Consider the following 23,759-nt stretch of genomic DNA (forward strand, 5'->3'; position numbering starts at 1 on the left):
TCTCCCCTCTTTCCTCAACAACACAACACAACACAACACAACACATCCCCTTCCTTACACAGATACTAGTCACAACTGGTTTGAACAAATCCAGGCTTTCCAGTGATTTCACTTGGCAGTAGATCTAAAACTCAGTGTGGAGTCTCTTCTAGGACCACAGAGGGAGGCTGCTGGCTGTGAGAGTACCTGTGAGCACAGCACACTGGTTAGCCCCTGTACCTCCCTGAGTACCTCACAGCCAACCTGCAGAGACTGTGCAAGCCTGATGCAGGCAGTGGCACACTGACTGGCTGGGTACACCTGAGCACACAGGAGCTTTGGGAGCCACAGGCTGCAGCCTAGCTCAGTCTGAGGCCATGTGTGCAGATTTACTTTTTCTATGCGAGGTGAATCTGATCTTGCTGGTGAAGTAGAAGCTGCCATTAGCAGGCAATACAGGTACATACTCTTTTTTTCTCCAAAGGCCCATTATTCCCCCAGATCCTTGTGAGAGCATAAGTGGCTCACGTGCCAGCTGTGTTCTACAGAGCCAGCTCTGAAAAACTCCTGCCCCTGCACAGAGAGCTCTGTGAAGATGCTATCTGAATCAGTCCAGCTACTAGGGCACAGATAAGCTCATATTGTTTTACCTTGTACTCCCTTCTACTGCCTGACTGTCCTTCAGTGCCAGTCTCTGGGGAAAGCCATGTTACATTTCACTCACTTTTCAGAAATCTTTTGTAGGAATGACTACTTGCTTCAATGTGAAAACACTATCAAGCTTCCTATTCTGTTCACATAACAGCTTACTCCATTCAGAGAGCAAGAAGCAGCTTTGCAAAGGCACAAACAGGAGTATAGGGATCAGCTGGAGATCACAGGATAGCCTTTAACATGTGGGGTATTGGACTGTTTGATTCACCTATTCCACAACAATTTGCACAGTAGGAATCTGAGAGTAGGTGATATTTACTTACAGAGATGATATGTCCTTTCAAGCCATGTGCTGAGTCTGCACACTCAATAACAGCACTTAGCTGTGGATATCCCACCCCCGTCTTAATCCGAGTGGTACAGACGGAACCTGGACAAGAGAATGAAAGGAAAAGAACATAGCCCATTAAGCTGCCAGAAAAGATACAGCTTGTTTTCTTCCTCTTGTGGAAAAAATGTGTTTCTACCTGTATTATGTTTCCCTCAGAAAGTCTCTATTGTCAATGTTGGCTTCCCGTGGATAAAAGGAACACATAGGAACTTAAGTTTTGAAATGCTATCACACCACTTCATGGGAGCTGTAATTGAGGCGACTAATTTCCCCCCGTTCTTCTGCAGGGCCACTTCTCAGTGTAGGTCTCATCAGTAATGCTTCCCTGTGAGGGAATTACTATATCACAAAATGTGAATCTGACTGAGTTGCCTGAAGGGAAGGGGGACAGAAGGACCAGAAACCAGAGTCACAACCCATAAGACTCAGCAGCAGCATTTAACACCTGAATATTTCTTCCAATAAATATATCTCTCTTCTACATACAGTTTTGAACATAATTCTCATGGAAAATTTGTGCTCTTATTTTCTTTATTTTTTTTTTTTCTGGAGATTTTCCACAAGGGAGAGAAACCCATCTTTTGCCTAGTTCTTAAAACAGAAATATTTGATTGATTACAATAGTTGGAAATATAAGAAAATCAGCACACAGCATTTAAAAAGTGAGATAAGTAATCATCAGAAAGCTGCATAGTGTAATATTACAGGAAATATACTAGCTATATCTGATCACTTCAGTTATAGTTCAATATAGTAACATGGGTATAGATCTTTTGGAATACCTTCTCTATTTTTCTCCTCAAATTAAAAGTCAAAATGAGGACTGCTTTTGCCAGTCCAGGTCTTATATTTTAGGATAGAGACCACAAACATCTGCATTATAACAAGAACTTCAAAACAGATTCTAAACCAAATACAGTGAAATCTGGATCCCTTCATGCAGCTGATATCTGGGTATACTCAACCTACTAGTAAAGTAAAAGTTTCCAAAGATATTTTAAAGAACTGACAAGGTGAAAACACTGAGAAGTATTTCTGCAAAGTAGGAAGAAGATTAGTTTTAAAATAATCTCCACAGGGTATGCACTTATATATGTAATGCTTTATAATAAACCGCAGCCACTTTCCACAGAATGGACCATTATCTGGAAAAGAGCCTCAATATCTGATCTTCTGTGAAGAACATTTGTTACTTGCGGTTTTGCATGCTCAACTTGTACAGATCTGTTCAGGAAGATCTCCAGAGGGGGCTACACAGCATTTACTCCTATGTCCACTCTGAGGCTACAAAGTATAATATTTCTTCTTTTATATTCGGAATTTGCCTGTGACAATTGCACCAGATCTCTATTGTTTATTCTTCACCTTTTTTGCAGTATTTATTGTCATTTGCTGTCTTCTGAGTGCCACTGCAACCTTTATTACATTGTTTCCTATGCTCAAATTAATTAATTCATGAACTGTAACTATATGGCACTGTATAGTAAACGACCAGCCTGCACTGGCTGATCACAGCTATACTGTCAGTGGCACTTGTGTTAGCGAGTTTAAAATTTAGCCCACGCGTGGTGACCCCAGCTGCAGTCTATAAAGAAAACAGCAAGAGGAAGTAGCACATGAACAAATGCACAAGGGCAGGAAAGAAAAAAGATAAGACAATATGGCAATGTATGCCAGATGACAATATTAGGGTACAGAAGGTAGGAAAAAACCTGTAAGAAGTTTAGGGTCCTCTCATTGATCCTGGGAACATTACAGTGATAGGTAGTGCATTAGTCTAAGTTTTATAGCATCACTATAGCATTAATGTAAGTATTATAGCTCCCAGGCAATAGTAACAGGTAGAGGCAATGTCATCCATACTTCACAATTAATGCCATTTCATTTTCGAAGACAGTGACAAGATGGTCAACCTCAGAACACAAATCATAAAGCTATTTAGAAAACTATCTTTCCTTGATAGAAATGGATACCTGAACACAGTATTCTTTGAGCTGGGATGATTCAGCCCCTTCTCAACAGGCTAGAAAAAGTCTTCCTAAACACAACACATTACCACAGATACTGTCAGCAACTCAGTGCTTCCAATAATAGTCATCTTCGCTGCCAGAAGATGGAATATTTAACACTTTGCAGTATGAAACACTAGCACCTTGTCCTTGTATTTCTTAAATATACTGTGTGCAAGGGCACTGTTATCTTATTGACCTTCATGGGTGTGGGCATCCCAATGGGCAAGCAACAGCATTATACACTGGTTCATCTGGGCAACTCCCCCACCAACATTACCATAAGTCACCCTTATTTCCCTGGATTTGACTTACCTGGTCCAATGCCCACTTTAATAATATCTGCTCCAGAAAGAATAAGTTCTTCTACCATCTCTCCTGTCACCACATTGCCTGCCTAGACAGAAGGAACAATATCACACACATGGGAGATTTCAAGAGTACTGCAGTAAAGACTAACGATGATAATGTAGAGTTTTATCCAGAGCTTTTATAAGTTGAACTACATAGAGTCAGAAAGAACATAGTTCACCATAATGTCCATTGTGTACGCCACACAGATTAAACAAATCATACGCGTACATTTCCAAGTCAAATGAATTTCATGATTGGTCCAGGAAAACCCTGATCCTTAGGATCTCATCAGGACATCTGCCTTGTCTGCCATCCCTCTAATCTTCACCGAGCAGCTCCCAACCACATCATCCATAACCACAGGGGCTATACAGTCAAACCTGTCCCTTACTTACAGTGCAACTCTTCCACCTCTCCTGCCCTGCCTATCCCTCCTGAACAGCCTGTAGCCCTCCATTCCATCTGCCTACCTCACTTTGTGCGAAGACGGTCAGATCTTATCTAAAACCCCAACAAATCTCTTTCTTTTTCCAGATTTAGTATTTTGAGTAATGAAATAATAACGATCGTTTTTATTTCTGCCATTTTGTCCTTTGGTGCCAAAACTGGTATGTACATTCAAACTACGTAAATAAGGGTATTTATACTATATACATTAATTGGTTGTAAAGATGCCAAAGATGAAAGAAAGGGGTTTGTTTCGCTCTGCATGAACTTTGGAGAGATGTAGAAGGCATGCTGTTTATGGTAAGATCTGAGAAAGAAGTCCTGAATTGTTTTGTGTTCTTTACCACGTTTTTCCTTGCACTTCCATAGTCCTTCTCCTCCTCTGGCCTTCATCCTCGATACCTTTCTTGAAAGTGATGCCAGCCCTTTCAGCCTTTGTTTCGCTCCTTCAAGTCATCAATTTCTTCTGTAGGCCCTCCATACCCCTAATCAACTTCTTAGTCTTTGTGTGCCTTCATCCAAGACAGAATTTATATTTCTTGAACCTGAAGGAATGACAACTGTCCGTAACTGGTACAAATGAGTTCTCACCAGGGCTTTGCACAATTCTTGCCTTTCCTATGGAAATATCTTGCCTAACACACAAGAATGCATTTGTCTGTATCACACTGGTGGGTTGCAGTCACCCTGTGATCTACTCATGCCTTCAGGAACATTTGCCTACTCTCACATTTCCAAACTGGAGCAGAAACTCCCCCCTGACCTTGTGTTACCTGTTTCTGCCCTGCAGTTTTTCTTGCATGCTTTATTGATGTAGGGGCCATCTCTTCTATCAGGGCTTCAACCAGTAAGGAGTATAATGGCTATAGAAACACACCATGAGATACAGCTTTTTCTGGCTCACAGTTGTCATGAAATCCAGAATATGATGTGGACAAGGAAACCTACATTTCTTGAACCATGGTTTTCTGCCATCTAAATTCAAAAGACCTCACCATGAACTTCACTGTTTCATACATTTGACAGCATCAAAGCATGAAGGGTGGAACCTGAGAGATGTGTTAAGGAGGCTTTCACCCATCAGTAACCTGCTGGAGTACAGCTCCATGTTTTTATGACCAGGAGATCCAGCCCGCCACTAGCCAGGAAAGCAACGGACACACTGTGTAGGTGGGTTCTCAACAGGAAGCTGATGGTGTCAGTCTTGTCAATTTAGCAATGCATATCTGCCTCCTAGGAAAGGTAATAACCACAGCTTGCATTAACTGAGCTTCCATTTTGGAAGTTTGATTGCAGAAAGTGCCAAATCAGCTCATTTGTCACTGAAAAAGCTCCAAGAGAGGAAATATTGGTGGGTCATTGTGATGCAGTTAGTTGCACTGCTGTCTGTGGGGATCAGCTTTACCCTGATCTGTGTGAATACAGGTCTCAGAGTTTTTACATGAAGTATGGAAGCATTTAGAGAATAGGAAGGTTGTTGCTGATCATGCTGATGTGGGGAAGGAGCTGGCTGGCTAGGTGGCCATCTGACACTGAAAGGCAAATGCATCTCTCTAAGAGTCCCTATGTGCCTGCAAGATAGCTGCAAAGAAGGACTGAAGATTTCTGCTTTTTATAAGTTCACCTGAAACTACCTGAGTGCATGGGAGGACGGGGTGGGGGATGGGGAGAGAGGAGAAAAGTGAGAGGAGAGGTTGTGTTGGACCTACAATGATCATCGAATCTAACTGCCTGACCACTTGAGGGCTGACCAGAGGTTAAAGCAAGGTGTTAAGGGCGTTGCCCAGATACCTCTTAAACACTGACAGGCTTGGGGCATTAACCACCTATAAAGGAAGCCTGTTCCGGGGTTTGACCACCTTCTCAGTAAAGAAATGCTTCTGAATGTCAAGCTGGAACTTCCCCTGACTGATGCAGCTTTGAGCCATTCCCACACATGCTGGCACTGGATCCCAAGGAGAAGAGCCCAGCACCCCCCTCTCCACTTCTCCTCCTCAGGAAGCCGGAGAGAGCAACGAGATCATGCTTCAACCTCCTCTCCAAGCTGGACAAGCCCAGTGTCCTCAGCCACTCCTCAGAGGACATGCCTTCCAGCCCCTTCCCCAGCTTTGCTGCTCTCCTCTGGACACATTCACATCCTTCTGAAATGGTGGGGCCCAGAACTGCACACAGTGCTCAAGGTGAGGCCGCACCAATGCTGAATCCAGCAGGACAATCACCTCTTTGGCCAGCTGGTGATGCTGTGTTTGATGCACCCCAGGATGGAGTTTGCCCGCCTGGCTGCCAGGGCGCACCTGCCGACTCACACTGTCCCTGCTGTCACCCAGCACCCCCAGGTCCCCTTCTGCAGGGCTGTTCTCCACCCACTCCTCTCCTGATTTATACTGGTGCACAGCGTTACTTCATCCCAGGTGCAGAATGTGGCATTTGTTCTGGTTCAGTTTCATGCCATTGATGATTGTCCAATGCTCCAGTCTCTTTAGATCCCTCTGCAAGGCCTCTTATCCCTCAAAAGAGTCAACAGCACCTGCCAGTTTGGTATCATCAGCAAACTTGCTAACGGCGCATTCAACTACTGCCCCCAGATCTTTGATGAAAATACTGAACAGATCTGGCCCTGGAATTGGGCCCTGAGGAACACCGCTTGTGACTGGTCACCAGCAAGATGTAGCCCCACTCACTACAACCCTTCAAGCTCTGCCCTTCAGCCAGTGCATCGTCTACATGCTCATCCCACCGCCGGACAACTTGTCCAGAAGGATGCTATGAGGGATAATATCAAAAGCCTCACTAAAATCCAGAAAAATTACACCCATCACTTCCCCTTCATCTACTAGGCAGGTGACCTTATTGTAGAAGGAGATGAAACAGGACTTTCCTTTTGTGAACTTGTGTTGACTATGCCTGAATATTGCATTGTTCTTTAAATGTCTTTCAACACCACCCAGTATGATCTTCTCCATAATTTTTCCAGCTACTTGGGTTAGACCAAAAGGTCTGCAGTTTCCTGGGTCTTCCCTCATGCCCTTCTTGGAAATTTGAATAATGCTGACTAGCTTTCTGTCAGCAGAGACCTCCCAACACTCCCAAGACCTTTGGTAGGTGACTAAGAAGGGTCCTGCTGTAACATCTGCTAGCTCCTTCAGTACTTTGGGATTAATCCCATCAGACCCATCATCAGATATTTGAAAACCAAGTTTGGTTTGGATTTCAGCTTTGTGGCTTGTCTCATGTCTACAGCATGTTCCTAACTAGAAAAACTGCACAAAATAAACCTGCATGAAACACAAGTCTAGTTGCCCACATCACTCGTTTTGCACTTGTGCTGAGATGGGCTATTCATTTGTGGAGATCTGAATTTAGGATCTAGATGTGTTTAGCAAACCTCTTACATAATGATATTCTGGGACTTATTAAGTGTTTGTAGTAGCACTGATGTGGGCAGAGCAGGAGGCAAATCCTAAAATCCTTAATATTTTTGTATTTTTTTATTGAAACAAAACTCCTGCTGAAGTCAACAGGATGTACTCAGGGAATGCTGGGCAAGGCCTATTCTCCACTTACTGATTTTTGGCTCCTATTTCACCATTTATTTATTTTTAACAAATTTTACTTCCCTCTTTTATTAGCCTGAAATGGCTGATAAACCACCACCTGAGGCACTTATAAAAACAATGACACTGTCAGGCAGCAATTTGTGGTCTATGACATAGGACCACTTAACTTTGCTCAAAACTGCATGATATTGATTTAAAATAAAATAAAATAGAACAGTCGGGAAATAAGGACTATATAATAGGCACAGTGTTTCCAGCTAAGTGCTGCTTCCTTTCCGCTCAGTGGCAATTTGTTATACTAAGTGTTGTACACTCCAAGGTGGGGTGACAGTGAGCATGCTGCTTACAACACTAAGGAAGCATTTTATATCTGAAAGGCAGATGACTACCTGTGCAGTATGATACTCAGTGCATTACAACTTGGTGAAATTCTGGAGTTCATGCAACAGATTCATAAATAGGACCTAACAAGTATTCAAGTCAGCGGCTCCACAAGATTTGGGATCAAATATGTATTTAACTTAAACAGTAGCGTCTTCTGATTAGCAGAGCACAGTGGGTTGTCAAACTGTCTCTTCAGAAATGCTAACCAGACGTTTAATGTTAAGTTACTGCTAGAGAATGCTGGAACTGCATATGTTGATTCAAAATGCTCATCCTAGCAGGGAAAAGCACTTATGTCCCCAGCATACATTTTTTTCCTGGAATGCATGTACGCACATCAGTGGTTTCTGTCTTCCTGAATCTGCAGATCCTTAACAAATTTTCAGGGAAAATGTGGAGCTCTACATAGCAGACTTCAACCTGCTGATGCCAGGCTTGCTTCTTTTAGGTACCTTTTCCAGACCTCAGAGAGGACAAAAAACACTGCAAGAGAAACACAGCTATCTGTGTGTGAAGAGACCCTAGTATGACAGCTGAAGAGCAGGGAAAGCTGTTTTCTCACATCCAGCTGAGCTGTACTTGCACTGAAACCAATGCTTGCTTTACATTGATGCCTGTATGACAGCTAAATAGAGGCAAAAGGGCTTTTGAAAGCCCCACATGTAAGGTAAAACCAGATTACATCAACTAAAAAAAAAAATCTGAGAAGGTGAATACAGAAAGACTGAGACTACAGAGATGAAACCCCGTCGAAATTAACTAAGATCATAAAGCAAGTAAAGTAATTGGAACTTGTACAAAGAAGATGGACAATATTGCAGACAATACATTTTGTAGTGTATTTGGGCAAGTAGTCAAGGAACATAGTAATTGTTGGCAGTACTGCATTAGTGAAAACTATGTTCATCTTAATGATGAGCCCAGATAACAATGCATTTCTAATTTGCTGCAGAGCTGGCTTTCTTGAAAGAGATATACCCCTGTAACTACCTTACTGCTAATCTAACTTTGCTACCCTTGGTAGTAAAATAACAGCATCAGTAAGAACAGAAAAGTCCCTGCAGCTCAGGTAAACTATGATGCTTTCAAGGCAGTCAGTTATTTGGGGCTACAACAAATTACCCTGGCTGCGGGCCTGGCCTTACACACTCAGGGTGACATTCAGCTGTACCATTTGAGGTTTCAAGTGAAAGTCACCCTGGTACACCCCAGCATTATCCAGGGTGATTGAACTGTGGGTCAATCCTGAGGGAAGTCCTGAGCTCAGAAAAGTCAAAGGGAGTTTCACTACTGACTTTAATGGGATCAAGATTTCATCTAGCAGGAATATAAAAGCTTCAGCTTCTCTGACAGAGATGCAAAAATCAGTGAACACAGTAGGGCAGTGCCTCTGAATTTCAGTCAGGCATTTGATACTGTGCCTCATAAAAGCCTGCTATAAATATCGACTCACACTGACTAAGACAGGAACACTGCTGCACTGATTGAAAGCTGCTGGCAAATGGCAATGGATCAAGCTGGGGAGAAGTGTCTGTGATAACAGTTCTCAAACTTTCCTCTTGTATCCTAGAGGAAAGCACAGTCTGTGCCTCCACACTAAAAGGAACACTGCCAAAGGACACTTCCCACCCACCAAAGCAAGAGGTACTTTACCGTAAGACGGAGAAATAATGCCCTTTGTGAGGCCGAGCCATACCAAGTGGATGTTTGCACTTAGCATTGTGCCTGACCCAAGACAGCCTCAGCAGCATCACTGTCTCCTCCCCTGAGACCCCAGCAAGGGTGGACATGCCATGCCTGCACTGACAGCTGCTTGTTCCAGATACAAACTGGGAGCAGTCTACATCGCTTTCTCTGACTGAATTTTGCCTCCAATAAGCCCCTGAGAAGTTCTGCTACTGACTTCAAGAGGAGCAACAGTTTCTGGCCATTGCTGTTCTCCTCTGCTCCTACCTTGCGATTCTGCTTGCCTTCCTCTCTGGCCCACATCTTGTGGGCACTACTGCATCTGCAAGTGTGCTCCCTCCCCAGTCTTTTCCTTTCTGCCACACTCCCTGCTCCCTTCTCTTGGGCTTCTTCTGTATAATGAACAGAGAACAGTACAAAAAGAAAAATTCAGGATAAAAACTTGGCAAAGCTTGCTGGCAAAGATATCTTACCTTGCTAAAAAGGAAACAGAAGAACCCTAATGTCTGCAATTACACTAATAAATAAGGACTATGCTTACTGTAATATAAAGGATCTGACCCTCTGTCATGAAGGTGAACTGAATTTTGCTTTAGACTTCAGTGAGTAGGCACAACCCAAGCACATAATGCTGTACCACAACAAAACACCCCACCATTACTCTTGATTCTGGGAGGCAGTGCTGCATTGGTGAGACACTCGGGAGACTTGAATACTGCTTCTTCCTCCATCCTTCATCTAATGAGTGGTCTGAGGCAAATCATGTTGTACCGTACTGCTCTTGTTCTTGTTTGTCTTTCCTATCTTTTGTGTTCCACAGAGAAACTGATCTTTGTAAATTAATATGAAAGGCAGGAGTGAAAAGAGCTTGTGTCAGAGCCAGGCAGAAGAAAATAGTAATGTGATTATAAAAGCAAATATTTTTAAAGGCAAAAACATGCATTTGTAAGGTTGTTACACAAGAGATATCCTCCATCTGCACTGGAGCATCAGCCACAGAGAACTACGTTAATCACAGTTGCTTTGCACATCACCTTTCAGCCTCAGAGCTGAACCCATTACATGGCCCCTGCAAATACATGTTCCCTGAGACCCGGGGTTGGGTTACTGTTATGTACTGCACTGCAGCTGACTGTGGAATGAATGGTCATGCTGAGGAAAGCAAACAAGACAGCCTGCAAGGTCCTGGAGATCACTTTGAGCTGTAAGAAAGCTCCTTTATTTTTATACCTTCTATTTAACTGTTAATCCGTTTGTTTGAAAGACACAACAGCAGAGAACACACTGCAGGCATAGCACAGAGACATCAAAGAGGACAGAATAGGTAGAAGCAGGACATGTCTTCCAGAGTATCATAAAAAGAAGCCTAGATGAGCTCCTGCATTTCAGCCAGGAATAGCTTCAAAAGGCCATTTTGGCACACACTGTAAAGTAAACCCATTTGGAGGTGGGGTAGAGGTGTGTGTCCCTAACTGAATCAGACTTTCAGGGACCGCACAGACTCTGAAGGCTTTGGAAAATAAAAGGTTTTTGAACACCCCAAGTTTATTAGCATGCTTTTAGGAATGGAAATTATCCCCGCACAGGAGACAAAAAATATAAGCCATACTAAACCATGCTAAGAGAAAGGAGCTACAATCAGAGAAGGCAACTGAACAGGTCGGGTATGTGTGTTCAAACAGGTGGTGCTGTCAGGACAGTAAGACTTGAAGTAATGATAACCTTAGTCACTGAAGCAGAGAAACTAAGTAGGTAGCTTAACAGATATGGGAGGTGGATGAGACTGGCTTAAGGACCTTGGACTAAAATCTGCGCTTGATACCCAACTTTGACATTGACCTCCTGTACCTTCTGGGCAATTCATCTTAACCAGCTGAGTTCCCTCCTCAGTCAGCAAAGTCAGCACTCTGTGGGGAGGTGGAGGAGGGTATGACACACAATTTTCTTTCCACTCCTGATAGAGAAGATTATTTTTTAATATATATAAATTTTTTTAACTATGTGGTTTAAGCTCCCTTACTCCCACAACTCTTCAAGCCAAATACACTGGAGTAATCACATCACTAGGGACAACACTTCTGATCCAAAGCAAGGGAACAGCTCCTTCCCTCACTGCAGTGAACATGGAGCAGGAAGCTCAAAAAGCCCACATCTATCATTTCATACTTCCAAAAGCTCTCCCCAAAGCCACAGGAAATATGGCCATACCAAAAAGATTCTCATGTCTGCTGGGAGGTGTTGAAGAATGCCTATTAACTATCCTATGGAAACCCAGAACCCCACAGGCATTCCAGCCCACTGCCATTTTCCAGTGCACCATCATTAAGAGGCAAGAACACCACCTTCCTCCAGCATGGAAGGAAGGAACACAGTCTCCCCTGAGCTGCTTGAATGTGCAGTTTTCTACTGAACCAAGTCAGAGCAGGCATTTATGACCACTTATACTCCACGTTTATTTTACATATGCGAAGCTTTGTGCCTGGAATGAAAGAGTGAGAAAGTGTTGCTTAAACACATGACTTTTTGCCGCACTGGCTTTGAAGAAAGGCTGGTAGCCTCATTAAGAATCTGCTGCCTGATTAAGAATTTCTGCTGTGCTCACAGAAACAAATTCAGACTAATTTCTTCAAGGGCCCTGGGAAACAAGTAGGAGCAGTAGGGCTCTACTGCAAGGAGTCCCGTGTGCCAATGCAAACACCCTACTCTCAGTGCAAAAGGGCTGAAGGAAGTGTGGCATTAGTGCTGTGAGAAGTGACAGTAACATCACAGAAGGGGATGAAAAGCCCCTGCATTGACTGTTTTGCTCCCTGACGACCCCATCCACAATTGCACAACACCCCTACAATTCTTATGATAGGCAAAGATTAGTCTATATTCAGCTGTCTTTCATAGTGATCTAAGAGACGAAAAAAGTCATTTGCCTCAATTGGCCAGAAATGTTGGTGCATTCCCGCAGCAAACCTCAGCTTGGAATCACCAAAATAAACCTACACACTTTATGATTAGAAGTCACATCTGCTGTGGGAAAGACAACGTGAGCAGGAAAAAAATTGGATCCACCCACTCTGTCATGCGCACATCGAACTGCTGTATCAGAGCACACAGTGAACATTCCCAGATATATTATCAGCAACGGAAGACTGACAATGCCAATATGTTATTAAACAGTCATCATTTAGCTCAAAGTCAACATCTTGCTGGACTGAAATGGCAGATGAATAGAGCTGCCCTCTGTTCTCAGAAGGGTATCTGTCCATATGTATTCGTCTGGAAGACAAGACTCTGTCTCTCTCTCTCTCTCTCTCTCTTTCTTTCTTTCTTTCTTTCCTTCCTTCCTTCTTTCTTTTTCTTTCTCTCCTTCCTCCCTCACTCCCTCCCTCCCTCTCTTTTTCCCTTTTTTAAATGAGGACTCAGAAACTGATGGAATTACCACAGAGCTTCTCATGCCTACCAAGAAACCTCTGGGCCTTGTGTTTGCACAAAATTATTCCCCCAGACACACCCTCTGCCCTTTCTACACACTTACCATAATGGTGTGATGTGGGAACAGGGCACGGACAGACTTCACAAACTCCACAAAGTGTTCTGAATAGCCATTTGCCACATCCAGGCAGATGTATCTGATAAGTGGAATGGCCTCTAGAATACTTGTTAGCTTGTCCAAATCAGCTTTTCCACTACCTGAGCTTGCTGCTACATGCTAGAAAGACAGGGAGAGCAAAATGGAGTAGCAGTTGGTAAAAACTGAGATAAACACATACTTTGTACATCTTTTTCTGCATAGGCTTGGGAGGATTTATGCTAGAAACTAGTGAAAATCATACAATATAATATGAAACAAATACCTTCCTGGGAATATCAATTTGTTACTTCTATTTTGTTTAAAGGCTCTAAAATCAAGCAAAATTAGCATTTTATCAGCTCTTAATTCACAAGTGGATTCTCATAGGCAAATATAATCACCTGAGACAGATAAAAGCTCAGTCCTACTCACATTAAGACAAATGAGCCCTAACTTGGTATATTTCCAGAAAGGCAGACTGGCAAAACCTGAGGCACTGTGAGAGAGTGAGATCTGGATCTTTAAGTTCACCAAACACTCCCTTGATCTAGAGCATCACAGAATAGTTGAGTTTGGAAGGGACCTCTGGAGACTGTGTAGTCCAACTGCCTTGCTCAACTAGGGTCAGCTACCATTGCAAACAAGCAGACTGCTTCCTCCTTCGTATTTCTATGAATTCTTTCCAATAGAGAAATAGTTTCCACAGCTGTTGGCCCACAAAACCTCTGCAGAGATCCAAGGTCACAGCGCGAGTCAGTATTCAATCACTACGAGATCCTACTCCAGTGATTATGAACCACAAATGAGCTAAGTGCCAAAGTGTTCAGATACGGGATATTCCTGGGACCATTTTCTACCCTGTAGTGGCATATAAGCAACCCTGATGAACCTAAGTGATAGGCTGCCTTTTAGACAATCCTGTAATCAATAGTCTTTGTAATATAATTCTAAAATGTGCCAGAAGTAAAGATACAATACAGCTGTGTGTCTTTTCCATACAGAAAAAATTTCAAAACTGAACTGAACTCCAAGGAGGAGGGGAGACAGCCAGGCACACTCTTATACTGCTTGTCCTGGTGTAGGGGCATGCCAGAAGAACATGGAAGAAATCTGTGTATGAAAAAGCTGGAATCTAAGTCAATGTTTAAATCTAGTAAATGGTGTTTCTCTGTAATGGCTTAGGCTAGGACCCTGTGAACAACTGAGGCAGCACAGCTAGTAGTAGCACAGAGTGAGCTCCAACACAAGGAGGTAAATGAAGGATACATATGCGCCTGCAGACTCTGAACCCACTAGCACACCTGACAGCAAAGACCCTGCCTAGCTCAGGGGTGTGCAGGGGCAACCTCTGGTTGGGTTACTTGAGGCTACTGGCATTTGTGGTCTTGGGCTTCTCCCTCACCAGCACTATCACAGCTCCTAAGAGCAACAGAAGCTATTCCCAAGTATTTCCTTCTTTGTTCAGGGTACTTCTCTGCTTCTATTGCAGCCATATATAAACTTTGCTTTTTTGCATCTTAATATAAGCAGTTTCATAATGGACTCACACAGCTATTCATTTTAAACAAGGACAAGCCACTTCCCTTGATGCATTTAAGCGCAGCAAATATCTTCATTCCCCAAAACGCACTTGACAACAGTATTCCCAAGAGATCCTAGTGTATGTGAGTTCAGAACAAAGCAATAAACTATAATAATTTACAGTATGAAAATGTACCTCAAGGCATTCTGGGTGATTGGCAGCAAACAGTTTCCATTCTTCCAGAGAATAATGCTTGTGAATTGCAGTGAACATTGCATGCTAGCAAAAATAAGAAAACTGATATTAGTGTCCAAGTTAGTCATAATTCCCCTCAGCTGTGGACTAGCAAGTTACCAGAAATTCCCATTTTAAGTACAGGCTCATCCTACTTGAAAGAAACAGTAACACTGAATAACAGACCAGGCAACTCCAAATGGCTATTCAAAGGTAACTTGGCATACTTAGCCAACCTTTCAGGATCAGATTTCCGATGGGTTTGATGAAGTTATGGTCAATATTTTGAATGTGCTTAAGCACTGCAAGAGATTAAGAAGAGATTTGAGACCAGAGGCTAATTAACTAGCAACTCCTGACTGCTGCAGCTTTATCCAGTAACCTATGTTTTTAAAACTGTTGTCAGCTAATTGTTTTTTTCTGGTAGGAAGCACAATATACACCTGAAAAACTAAGCTCTAGATGCTCCACCTGAAGCTGAGCTACATCCAAGACAGAAGCTTCTCAATAAGCATCTTCACTGAAACTATCTTATATCTGGTGCCCTGGCTCCGGTAACTGTATTGCTGGAAAAGCACAGCTGCTTCACAGTGAAACTACAATCTCTTGTTCTGGATTTTTAACTCATGTCCCCCTGGTCTCTAACAAACATAGCTAAAAATTAACAAAGGCTGCTCACTGTCACCCAGTGGCTCCCCAGTTGTTGCAGAAATAAGAATCAAGACTTACTTTTGCCATAACCACAGCCATTTCAAATGTCCCCACAGTGTCCATGTTTGCCACTATAATGGGAATTCCCGTGTACGTCTGCTTGGAGTTGCGGAAGGTGAAGGTACGCGTGAGGTCAACCTGCAATGAATAGGCACACATTCTTTTTAAGTAATTGATCATAGCCTAGCAAAAGTTTCGCCACTGACTTCAGTTACAGCAGGCTTGCACACTGCTCCTTAATTTTCCTCACATTTCCTGTTCTTCCTCCTTTCATTCCACTATTACCTCACTTTATTTACCTTGTTACAACTTCTGCCTTACAACTAGGAAAGAAAATATAAAAGTAAAACAACGTTTTTTGTGTTTAAGAGCATTTTTGCTCAAGAAAGAGAATAGAAATCATGTATATTAAAAAATAAAAATTAAAAACCAAACCAAACAAGGCAGAAGTGGTTGTAAAGGAAAGGGCAATGAGGAGTGTGGATTATTTTCCACAGAAGTAACCTTAGCTGCTTGTTTGGCTGCTTGAGAAACCCAAGTTGAAGTCCTAATTCTGCAGAAGTCAGAACTGGAACTCCCTCTGCCTCCAGGGAATAGAGGGCTTCGTGCCAATCTTTGATGTAAATGACAATATAATACTCAAAATCCAGCTCTTACCTTTGGCTGTGGTTACCAGTACTCTTGCCATACAATACAAGCAATCATACCCTTGCTTATTAAACCATGATGCTGCTAGTTTCTAAGTTAACTTCTTACAGTTGTGTCAGCCTTCACTTTCAAAGTTATTCCTTCTTCAGCATCCTCAAATGATCATCGGGCATTTTGCTCCTCACATTTATTTGCAAGAGGTAATATCAAATTTAGATCAGTTCCCACTGGTCTACTTAGCATATTGCAAAAGGGAAAAAAAATCTAGAAATCCACACAACTGCTGAAAGGTTCATCTCTTCACTAACAGTGAAAATGCAGGCTCTTTCACAGTTTTTATCACTCCTTACTTCAGCCTTAGTCCAGGAACATTTACAGACCTGAACTGAAATCCATCACCAGAAAGGAAGCAATATAAAAAAATACAGGACTTTTATTATTTATTGACAACATACTTTGAGCACCGTCATATTGCAGGCTACATTCTGATTGATTCATGTGGTGGGGGTTTACTGCTGATTTGTTAAGAGAAAGAACTTGGTGACTCAGTGGTATTTGGTGAAACAGGTTCTCATTTTGTATAAAGGAAGGGTCACTTGGGGGAACAAGCTAAGATAGATCTTAACGAAGACTCATCCTTCTTGTCATTTACTATCAGAGAGGCCTAATTCTCCACCCATCACTAATGACATAATGTTCTTACGGGAATTTCAGCTGCAGATAACATGAGAAAATTGTATGAAGAAGGTAGGTATAAATATGAAAATTTAATGTATTTTATTCACTTTTAATGCAATTTATTAACTAGAACCAGGGGGAAAAGGACAGAGTATCACATACAGACAATGTACCAGAACCACTGCCTTACAGTTTTCCACAGGAAAAATGTCTCTTTCAAATGAACTTAAGAAAGAAGAAGAGAAGAACAGTATGTTTAAGAAGACTGAGGCAAGATGCAAAACTACGCAGGGAACACAAGGTCATTACTCTTTCAGTGATTCTCACCTCTACTTCCCGTAATTTCTCATATATGACTTCCTTTAGCCAGTCAGCCAGATGGATCTCATGCAATTACCCACACAACTGATAGTACTGTAATGGAAGGCATTTATGAGGTATACATTTATGAGGAACAATTGCAGGGCTTCCCCTAATAAGGCTTTTGCTCTGTAAGAAATGGCACACTGGGTTGGACACGTTTATGTGGTGCCCTATTTCTCCAAACGGCCAGTAGAACCAGATGTCTGGGAAAGTAACATAAGAACGAAGCAAGTTTTGAAAGATTCTTTCCCTAGCCTACCTTCCCAGGTCCTAAGAAGCTGATGCTTTGAAGACAAAGGTCTTCTCTGATCCATTCTGGTAAATAGCCACTCATAGACAAAGAATTCACCTTGTAATTTTTTTAACCCTTCACACCTTCAGCCTCTCCAATATCCCATAGCAATAAATTCCAAAGACTAATTATACATTACATGAAAACTACGACCTTTGCCTGATAATTACATTCTGTGCTTCCTGCTTCTTATTTTGTAAGAGAAAAATCAACAGCCACTTCTCAGTTTCACCTTTCCCATTCCAGTCCTCACTTCACAGACTTCTAGCCTATCCTCCAAAGCTGTTTCTTCTCCATACTGAATAGTCCTAGTACACTTAGTTTTCTCCTCATGTGGAAACCAGTCAATACTGCTGATCATCCTGGCTACCATTGTCTGTACCTGTTCTAACATATTATGCTGTTCTTGTGAAGGGATCACCAGGGGTGTGTACTCAAGATGAACATACCAAGTTAGCAAAGCTAAATGGTTTTCCTGAGTTCCTCTAGTAGCACTTCTGACCATCTCTTTGTCTCTTTCCTGAGTGGTAACAGATAATTTATAGCTTATTGTTCTATGCATTATAAGAAAATAACTTCTGACTCTAGGGTTGCTCACCATCACTCAACAATAGTAAAAGTTTCTTTAGAAAGAAAATCATTAAATGGATTTTTTAACTCCTACCTAGACCTTCCACAGATGAAAGTGCTAGGACATAGACTGTGACTGTTGTGTTAAAGGTCCCTGGACTTATTTGAATTTACAAATTTAAATTAATGTCTGGACTTCCTACAGGGTGCTTGTCTGGTGAACATAAAAGGGACAGCCTGGAGAGACAAGTCCAGCAAAGGCAAGAATAGCAGGCTATGTGGGTACCAAGATCCCACAGATGGACAATGCTGCTCCCACTCCAATCATTGCTTCAATCAGTTTTGACATCTGAATTCAAGCTTCACATTTTATGATATCTTTTCAAAAAGAGAAAGCAATTGTGGAAAATGAAGACAGTGCAAGGAATCAAAACCAAGTGCCAACATAGCAGACCTACACGAAGAGCTGCAAACATTCCAAAGTGCCTCTCTAAGAAGCTGACTTAATCCCAGTTACTACATAAAAAGCTATCCTTGCGCAAAAGGAGGCATTCACACCAGAGAAGCAGACGCTTGCTGATATAAGCTTCAAAGCAGCAGCTTGCTGGGTAACAGGCTCTGTAGTATGCTGCCTCTGTTCCTTTGCCAGAACTATTTATTTATATTCTTGTTTTGAAGCAGGCTGGGGCTGTCCATTTCAGATCTGGCTCGCACAGACACTGTTTATTCCTGTTGCTACAGCCTCAGTGATGGTGTCCAATTTCTTAACCTTCACTGGTTTCCACTGACCCCCCTCATGACATGCACTTTTTCTCATGTGAAATGTTTTTAACAGTTCATCATAGCCACCCGTTACAACCCTGCCATACCAGCTCGTGTTCCTCCTATCATTTTCCCTTCCCAACAGCCCTTCTTTCCACAGCCTGCACTAAGGTAAATATACAAAACGCTGCACTTCAAGGAGCTATGTGTCACTCACTGGAGCACAGCTCCACCTGTTTGCCAGGCCAGCACAGTGTATTTTGAAGAGGGACCATAGGTCCCCAAGCAAACGGGCAGAAAGGGCCTACAGGCCTTCTGAGCAGTAACTGCACACAATGAGGAATTGCTCAGCCTGGACCCCGTTCTTTGTAAGTTAAAAATGACTAGCCTGAGATTACCTTTCTACTGAGGGGGCCTCTCCAATCTTACACCTTCATAAGAGCAAAAAATTTTGCCTGGTTGTTGCCCACAAAATCCCTGGCTGTGGCCCTGTAATAAACACGGCCACCTCGTTTCCCTTCCCAGTCTTGTATTTCTACCTCACTTGATTTGTCTCAGTCTCTCACAACTTCAGTTCCCCTGGAGAAAATCTTAATCCTCTTTCCATCCCTCAGCACAATGTAATTCCTTTATTAGTCAAACTAAATCCTTTGTTAACCTTGAGGTTATGTGAGGTAAACGAGAAGGCACCTTCAGCCCAGAGGCAGCCATCTTTTCTGTAGAGACAATCCTCGCAGGATTTCCTGGGGTCTTTCCTAATCCCTGCTGAGAAGTAACTACTATCTCAGCTAACAGTGGCCCTGGGCCAACAAGGGACACGGAGCCCTGGGCAGCCCGGGCGACAGGCGGATGGCTGGGCTCTGCCGGCACAGGTCACACAGCAGCAGTAGGCAGGTCGCAGGGGCTGACATCAGTGAGGGTGAAACGCACCCCACCAACCCAGGTTTCCACCGGAATGGGATCCCAGCCCGGGGCACTCTCTGCCATGGGAAGTGCTCCCCAGCATCTTCACCAGCTGGTTTTTCTGTTTGTTTTGTTTTTTAAATTATTTTATTAGTACTATTTTTTTTAAAAAGAGCGTGTCAGTTACTCGGTAACAGCACCGCCCACAACCCCCGAGGCTGAGGGTGAAAATGCCGGCCGGTCCACACGGCCGGCTTTTGCCGGGCCAAGCTGCGGAACCGGACACCCGCTTGCCCCTTGGCAGAGCTGTCGGCTCATCGCTGCCCCTACTGCCGGCAGCCCCCCCCCCCCAAAAAAAAAAAAAAACGGAGTTCACCCCCCCCACCCCGCTCAGCGCCGCAGAAATCCGCAGAGGCTTCTGTTAGGAGAAAACATTTTCCCTCCCTACCCCCCTTTTTTTTTATTTTTGCTGAGGAGCGGGGGAGGACGGCGGGGCATCAGCTTGCAGCGCCCTCCACCCCCTGCTCCGCCGGGGTCGGCGCTCGTCTCGCCAAGGGACGGGAGACACGCCGCAGGCTCCCTAACCCCGGCCCCCTTCTCCCAGAAGCAGTGGCATCTCCCCCCCGCCCCGCCACGCAAAGGGCGTTTCGGTCGGGGAGGGCATTGCTACGTTAGACTGGGGAATAAAAATAAAGCAAGGAGGGAGGCAGGGTTAGGGAAGTTAGGCGCTGAGAGTAGAGAAAAAGCATGCTGCGTTCCAATGCCCCCACCTCTGATCTGCTTTTGAGGCTGCTTCTTTTAGGTCTGAGCAGGACATCTTTAAAGTCCAGTTTGAGGTCTGCGTCTACCCGGGGCATCTTGCTGGGGCGACGGGGAGCGGGGGCCCTGGCTCTCCTGGCGGCGGCGGCGGCGACAGTGGCGGCCCCGCTGCGCTCTCTCCGCTCCGCTGCACCGCGCCGCCTGCAGAGCCGCGCCGGCCAAAGCCTGCGGGCTGCGCACGGAGCTTATTTATAGGGCGCGGGGCGGCCCGGGCCCCATCGCTTTATTAGGAGAGGGTTGTTTTTAGCCGTGCAGTTGGCTGCCCTCTGCCCTTTCTCCCGCCGTAGCCACCCCCGTTTCTGCGCCAGGCTGGACGCTCTGTGTGTGGCGGGAGAGCGGTGGGAAACAAAGACGCTGCGGCCTCCCGCACCTGCCCGCGCAGGGCACGGCTACGGCACCGCCGGCGGCGCAGCGGCCTTAAGGTCAAAGCAAGGGCAGAGGAAATGGCGCCTCCATGTGACCGAGCGGGCGGCCGCCGAGCCCGGCGCCGCTGCAGCATGTGAGAACTCGCCGCTGCCAGGCGGCCGCTGAGGTGCTGAGCTGACATCTTGCGCGGCCCCCCGCCCGCCCTTCCACTGCCCCGGTTGGCGGTTGCGGAACAACGGCCGCCCGGCGCTGGCGATGCACAAGTGTGATGAGGAGCGGCTGAGGGAACTGGGGCTGTTTATCCTGGAGAAAAGGAGGCTGAGGGGAGACCTGATCGCTGTCTACAACTACCTGGAAAGGAGGTTGTAGCATGGAGGGTGTTGGTTTCTTCTCCCAAGTAGCAAGTGATAGGACAAGAGGAAACATACTTAGGTTGCGCCAAGGGAGGTTTAGATTGGATATTGGCAAACATTTCTTCACAGAAAGGGTTGTCAGGCATTGGAACAGGCTGCCCAGGGAAGGGGTGGAGTCACCATCCCTGGAGGTGTTTAAAAGACACATAGATGAAGTTCTTAGGGACATGGTTTAGTGCTAGAGTTAGGTTATGGTTGGACTTAATGATCTTAGGTGTCTCTTCCAACCAAAATGATTCTATGATTGTGTGCTCCCCAACGTTTTTCAAGTGGATGCGGCATGGCCCAAAACGTCATGCATCCTTCCTTATAAAGCACTAGCCTTTGGTATCGCTGGGCTCTGGTGGAAATCTGACTTTCTGGGGTGCTCAGCTCTGAGCCCATACTTGGCCTCCTCCCTGCCCATCATCCCACAGTAAAACTGAGTGTTGTCAGCCTCCTGGTACCCTCTGAGCTGGTTCTCCATCTGAACGCAGAGCAAAGGGCTAGTGTGTGTTTTCAGCATTAGAAATGGTCAGAAATGTGCAGCTGGTTGGTCACAGGAGAGCAATCACAGTACCAGCCACCTGTAGCTGCTCTGCATAATAATTTCCTATTTTAGTATATGTAGAGAAGCAACAGGGAGCTTCTCTTTTTTTGCCCTCCATAGCAAAGACAAGCCTGATTTGTGACTTCATATGATACATTTTCAATGGCTAACTGCTGTTCATTCAACACGCAGTTGCAAACCTCCCGTAACAACAGTATTATGCATACTGGGTCTGTCTACATCTGCTGGCATAGCGATCAGTACAGGACTATCATATATCATATGAGGTGACTTTCACAGGAGATTTGAGCCTTAAAGTCTGTTTAATTATGAAGTCAGTGGGTTGTAAGATTTGGACTTCTTTGGAAGACAGATGAGCTAAGTGTTGTCAGTGACTGGAAGTTAAAGCACTGGAGGATCATGGCTGGCTTCCCTTCCTCAAACACATTGCAGGATGAGGTAGTGTTCTCTTCTTTATCTGAAAGTTGCACACATCTGGCCAACACCCTGCCTTCAGCAGAGCTCTTAGACATCTCTTTGCCCAAGTGTCCCAGATAATTCAGTATGACTGAGTGTGAGGCCCAGTTTTTACACAGCAGGCAGGGCATTTTAGTGCTTGCAGTTTTGAATGTCCAGGTTGAGAGGCCTTGAGTCTGGTTTCCAGGAAGCTTTGAGGCTTCAGAACTCCAGATGATGTTCCAGGAGATCCTTGCCACTGTGGGTATTTCCCACAGAAATATTCAGATGAAACAGGACCCTTCGTAATGAGTCTCATATGCGTACCAGAGGCAATTCACTTGGTGGTTTCTCTACTTGATTCAACAGCGTAATAGAACTATTAAAATTTATTCTTCAGACAGATAGCCGCATCTCCCACTGTTTACTGTTCAGTAATAATTAACATTTTGCTCAGAAGCAGAAAGTACTGATGAGAATGGGTCCTGTGAAAGTGGCATGCCTGTAGCAGAGGACTGAGAATGAAGCAAAAACAAATGCCTTCTGTCTGTGCCTGGCACGATGTCTTCTCTTTGCCCTCGTGGCAGGCATGTGATGCTGAGAAGAAAGGAAGAAGCTACTGCACTGCACTTTGAATTCAAAAAGTCAGCACTGTCATGGGGAGTAGGAGTTGGAGGCTAGCAGTGATACTTGTGAGCCCCGGAACATCCATGCCTGATGCTGTGTTTCCCATTTCCAGTATTTTAATTTTAGTTTCCACTCACAGAGCTCACCATGCTATTTTTCTGTGAATTACAGTATCTGCTAATATGCAATATTTTCCCCGTGTACATGTACCAACAGACTAGTCCAGTCTCTCAGATCAACTCTGGTAATCTTGAAAATTTACAAAATCCTCTAGTTTCTTACTTCAAGATCTGTTTCTGTAATTGAAGTTATGGTTTCTTGCTGAGCCACCTCTGTCTTTTTTAGTGTCCATTCTGAAGTACTGGCATCAGAAGAATGCCAGAAATGAAGATCACCTCATTATGTATCTTTGCTATTCCCCTTTACAGCTGCAGTGATGCCATATTATCCTTTTGTGTTATGGAAGAAAGGGTTGTTCAGCCAGGCTCTATGCCTGGTATTTATCCTGTAAGTGCAATCACTAATTTTTCTTAAATGAGCATATGTAAATTATTTCAGTTACTTTCCTTCAGAACTGTTCTTTTCTCTGTTTCATTGTTTTATATGTGTACTTAACAGCAGATAGAACTACGCACTCAGAAGAGAACTTATCAGCCAGTGTAGCTGAAAAGACCAATGCCAGTGTAACTTCTTAGGACTTCTGACATTTTTCTGAACTTGGTGTTTCTGACAAGAGGGAGAAGTGATCATAATAATGCAAATAGTTACTACCATGTCTCAAGAAGCAATATCTATCAGTCTATGATTATCTAAGAGATATTGTTGTCCTTGTGGTTTTTATTC

At 44.0% G+C, this 23,759-nt stretch overlaps 1 protein-coding gene across 1 annotated transcript in view; it reads right to left on the reverse strand.

Moving 5' to 3' along the window:
• Positions 1 to 20,933, reverse strand: part of GMPR (guanosine monophosphate reductase) — a 47,311-nt gene extending 26,378 nt beyond the window's left edge. The window contains exons 1-6 of the mRNA XM_082043866.1: positions 20,477 to 20,933; positions 15,509 to 15,628; positions 14,741 to 14,824; positions 12,988 to 13,161; positions 3,349 to 3,430; positions 957 to 1,063 (exon numbers count right to left, since the gene is read on the reverse strand). Of these exons, the coding sequence (XP_081899992.1) occupies positions 957 to 1,063; positions 3,349 to 3,430; positions 12,988 to 13,161; positions 14,741 to 14,824; positions 15,509 to 15,628; positions 20,477 to 20,563 (654 nt within the window). The 5' untranslated portion in view covers positions 20,564 to 20,933. The remainder of the gene's footprint in view (positions 1 to 956; positions 1,064 to 3,348; positions 3,431 to 12,987; positions 13,162 to 14,740; positions 14,825 to 15,508; positions 15,629 to 20,476) is intronic.
• Positions 20,934 to 23,759: the final 2,826 nt, after the last annotated feature.

The sequence above is a fragment of the Streptopelia decaocto genome (genome assembly GCF_964273445.1).
Source record: "Streptopelia decaocto genome assembly, chromosome: 2".
Classification (NCBI taxonomy): domain Eukaryota; kingdom Metazoa; phylum Chordata; class Aves; order Columbiformes; family Columbidae; genus Streptopelia; species Streptopelia decaocto.